This window comes from Rosa rugosa, chromosome 2 (genome assembly GCF_958449725.1).
Source record: "Rosa rugosa chromosome 2, drRosRugo1.1, whole genome shotgun sequence".
NCBI lineage: Eukaryota > Viridiplantae > Streptophyta > Magnoliopsida > Rosales > Rosaceae > Rosa > Rosa rugosa.
The window spans coordinates 33,712,965-33,717,683 of NC_084821.1; the positions used below are offsets into that span (position 1 = coordinate 33,712,965).

The following is a 4,719-nucleotide window of genomic DNA, read 5'->3' on the forward strand; positions in this document are numbered from 1 at the left end:
TTATTCCGCTAATTAATGAGGCCTCTTATAGGGTAATCCGTGGGCGTTGCTAGTAGCCAATCTTCAATGTGGGGAACGATGCCCCTTCCTAAGTTTGAAGAATTAGGTCGGGACCTTGAGCAATTTTAGGTAGTTAGTTAATATAAATGCTGATTGAGGTTTTGTAGGGTAATCCATGGGATTGCTAGCAGCCAATCTTTAGTGTGGGAAACGATGCCTCTTCCAAAACGATGCCAATCTTCGTCTATTAACGAAGTTCCTCTTTGATCAAAAAAAAAAAAAAAAGCATTACAATATTTGCACAATCCTTTTCACGTTAAATTTTTAGTTTTGTAAATTTACTAGTTTGATCTCCATTCTTGCTGCATTTAGTTGGAACTTTTTGAAAGATCTTTACGATTTCAGACTTTATACTGGAGCTTAAGCAAAGCACATGTTGATGGAATGTTAGGAAGTTGATATTTCTAATAAATATGATATTTCTGGCATTAGATATTTGAAATCATCATAACCACTTACACATTCTCTTTTGATTTTAGAAAATAATGCCTGTAAAAATCTTAAAATCAAACCGGCCTTCCGGGTTCAGAGACGTGTAAAATAACTTGGTCAAAGTGCATAGTGGGAATACCGAAAATTGAAACAAAGTAACACATGTACACTGGAACTCAGCGAGTATAAACACATACATTGCCATGTAGCTACAAGTACCAAAATACAGACTATCCCAGTCCTCAACATTTTGACTATAAAGTGGGAAAAGATAAGAGGAGAAAGAGGGGTGGTTGCTTCAAGTCGTCGAAGAAGATACCTCTAGAGTAAGAACAAATAACGATGAAAATGAGTGTGAAAACGAACTCTTTTGCTTAAGCTATGTTATAGACTGCAATGAAGGGCATCAAAACACTTCCCATCCATAGTTTTCCATCCTTTTCTTCCACTTCACTGATAGCTTTAACAACCTTTCCCGTACTATCTTCCAAAATCTGCAAAAGCTTACCCTCTGGGCTGTACTTGACAACTACTCCATGAGGCCAGCCCCCAATGTGAAGCAGGAACTGAATCTTAGCCGAAATGGGAAGCTTGAGTATGACTTTCCTTAATTTTGGGAATAAGGCACAAAAATACGTGTACAGGGACCTGCGACAGTGGACTGCTACCCAAAATTCACCATTATCATTAGTTCTGACATTGTCAGGAAATCCAGGCAGCACAGCAAACACTTCTGAAGTTCCCACTTTTTCACCTTTCAACCAATACTTGCGTAAGCTACAAAATTAACACGAAAATCATACTTTTATTATCAAGTACAAAGGATTGCTAAAAATATCTGTAATAGTCTAAGCTAGCTGCAAAAAGTACACTAAATAGTTGGCATAGTCCTATTAGCAATTAATGCTTATTCATTTTGTAAGGGTACAAGAAAAGGTATTGGTGTCCTTCCGTCACATATTTTGGTATAGCAAGTAACTCTGGTTGTTAATTCTCATTATCTTCTCTTGAAAGGAACATGACAGGATAAAAATAAGGAACTTGGCAATTAATCAGTTTTAAAATCTTGCAGCTTTTAAGGTGAACTTTAGGTAGATATTCTAAGATCCAGTAGCTACCTGCTTTCTTAGGCACTTTTCATCAAGATGGCCAAGTTTGACATGAAAGTAATCTAACTTCTAACATATTGTTGAGTTGTTCTTCATATAAAAATTATTGAGCCCGACTCTCGAACATGAGAAAGTTGGCATGGAATCAAAACTTGGTTGAAGTTTATTTTTGTTGTCCACCTATTTCTACTAATGGGAATCTCCAATAAGTACCTTATAAGGGGCTCATTGAGGACTTGAGGGAGGGATAGTGTTTGCTGTTACAAAAAAATAAAGAATAAATATATAACTGCAAAGGGTTTCTAGGATCCATGAGAAACCATTTATTTCTAGATTTGGTTTGAACCAAAAGAAGCAAATGTATTAGATGGTATGTGCAAAGAAATTGAACAGATTTATTGGGGAATAATAAGGGTCCTGTCTCCTTTTAATGCATATATCCTACTCACGCATTGCATATCTACCTTAACAAGTGGAAAATAAAGCTGAACCAGTTAGAAATAAGATACCAACTCACCTGCCCTTAGCTCCTTCACAAAAAACAAAGAAGGAACCGTCCTTGCTCAGAGACAGACCATTTGGAAATTGGTGATTCCTTTCGAGAACAGTTGTTTCCTTGGTGGTTGAGTTGTATTTTAGAACTCTCCCAGAATCATCTGCAGAGAAAACCAACTGCAGGAAGTTCCTGAATGAAAAAGCTCTGTTAGAACTCAGAACTAATCATAATGCTTTTTGTCAGTTAATTTATAAACAGAAAAAAAAAAAACAAGGAAAAAGATAAAGGCCCTTGTGTTTCCACAGTATAAAGAGAATGGGGTTTTATTCTTGATCTGAATAAAGAGAAATGGTTACTTTTGTAAAATTGGCACTATGCTACCAGATACAACCTACATGGATTACTTATTGTCCTTCTAATTTATGATCCTTAACTAGAACATTCAAACAATTCTTGAATTATAAAAATTTCCTATAGGCCTCTCTTATAAAGAAATTTAAGTGTACAAACTCTCAGTTTTCAAAATCTCGATCTCTTTCACTTTATTTCTGTACTATTGTTCTTCTGTATCAGTATTATCTAATATCTATGATTTATTGATCCTAAGTTCCAAAACATATCATTGAGACACTGACTGACAGGTCACTGCATAGTTTACTGCTCACACCAGATTGACAGGAAGCAAATGGTCAAAATCACCCATTCAGTTGCAAGTTCAGGTGTAAAATACCGAGCTAAAAAAGAGTACTCTATATAAATGTCAGCAACAATACTTATAGGGGGAAGTTGCAAGTCATTACTGATGTCAATTCAATGTTGAAAATTTCTAACTGTACTCTGTTTTACCAACTGAACAAGTGACATTCAGAGACTTAAACTATGAATGTTTCAAGTAACAACAAACTAGGGAGAAGTCTAATATGCTTTAAAGGATAAATTGTATTCAAAGCAAGTCATAGGAGCATTGTTCTAAATTTCTATTTGTACTCTATTTTATCTACTGAACAAGTGACATTCAGAAACGTTAAACTATGAAAGTATCAACTTATACCAAACTAGGGGGAACTCCAATATGCTCTAAAGGATAAATTGTATAGCAATGCTTTAGTCATAGGAGGTGTTGTATTGCAACAAAATATGGGGGTGTCAACATTCTGCCCTAGGGTAACTAGTAAATCCACATGTTACTGGTGAGTGACTTATAATAACGGATTAACCAGGATGCAGGAATCTTTAGTATCGTACAGTTCTCAACATTAAAAAAGAAATAAGCATAAATAGCCTACCTCCTCTGGTACTTGGTGCTACTATCAGTAAAATAAACATTGCCTTCTTCATCAATGTCAAGATCATTAGTAAACCTCAATGGCTCCCCTTCTGCCTCAGTTGTAAGTGAAGTTGCCAAACCACCTTCTGGCCCCACCTTCAACAGCCCAAAATATGCATCCGCAATGTACAAATCGCCTGTTTTCTTGTCAAAACGGAGCCCCAACGGCCTTCCACAGATGTGCTCATTTGGCAAGTAACTCATAGGTGATGGTTTTGGATCACATATCTCTGACCTGTATCCCAAATAAGACTTGAGCAAAGAAATATATTGTTTTGAATGGTAATGTTTGAAAAGAAAAAGCCCAAAATAGAGCTGCAATGTATTTTGATGAGTTATGTGTGATTGCTGCGCAAATTTAGTTGCAGACTACTAAGTGATAATGAACTCCCCAATAATATATGTATCTACTGAAATGACCCAATTATCAGTTATGATGATGAGAAGCAAATGATGCATGAAGAGCATATTTTGACAAAACCATTTAGTCACAACAGTTCTGTTGGCTCACGCACAACAAAATTAGAGAAAACCCAGTTGAGAAATGTAACCTATGAGGCGAAGTATATGCAAAATCAACCCAGGCCTGACCGTTCCAGAACAAGACTCTGCCATCGGCAACACCAGTATATGGTCCACGTCCTTGCGGGTCAAAAGCGACGCTCTCAGGGCCTTGAACTTGGTTCAGGAACTTAATCTCCGATTTCTGAAGCGAATTCTGGGTGTCTCTCTCCTTAGGAACCGAGGACAAACTGGGCATGTCGATTTCGTGGGATACAAAGTCCGGGAAGTCAGAGATTGCGCTGTGCTTAAAAGGGTCTATTCCACAGTAGACAGCCAACAGCAGGAACAGTCCTGCAACTACTCTGCCGGGTTTCATCGCCGCTGATCAGACTTGTTGAGAGAAGTGGGGTTTGGTTTCTGTGGAAATGAGCGGAGTATTTGAAGAGCAGGCAAGAGGGGTAGGTAGGTTGAGTAGGTAGACCACTGATCATGCCTCATAAGTCGTCGTCATAAATCTTATTCAAGTCTGGTAGATGGCAAGCGAACGAGGTGTTCTATGTTTTTGCACCAAATTGCAAATCACGTCTCGTCAATTTTAAAACAAGGCCGGCTGATAAATGAACAATTCTTAGGTTCACCCCAAGGGTGAATGAGCATATTCACCTCCATTGTCGATTAACGCATAATAAATTTATAATTTTCTAATCCAACCATTCATTTTATATAACATAATACAAAGATTACCTTTGTAAAAAATCAATCAAATTCAAGACCTTTCAGTTATTCATTTC

At 37.2% G+C, this 4,719-nt stretch overlaps 1 protein-coding gene across 1 annotated transcript; it reads right to left on the reverse strand.

Annotated features, from left to right (window-relative positions):
* Positions 1-619: 619 nt before the first annotated feature.
* Positions 620-4,490, reverse strand: LOC133732181 (protein STRICTOSIDINE SYNTHASE-LIKE 3-like). Its single transcript, XM_062159667.1, has 4 exons — positions 3,976-4,490; positions 3,384-3,659; positions 2,119-2,286; positions 620-1,269 (listed from the first exon to the last, which is right to left on the reverse strand). The coding sequence occupies exons 1-4, from the start codon at positions 4,302-4,304 to the stop codon at positions 867-869; spliced, it is 1,176 nt and encodes a 391-aa protein (XP_062015651.1). The 5' UTR covers positions 4,305-4,490; the 3' UTR covers positions 620-866.
* Positions 4,491-4,719: the final 229 nt, after the last annotated feature.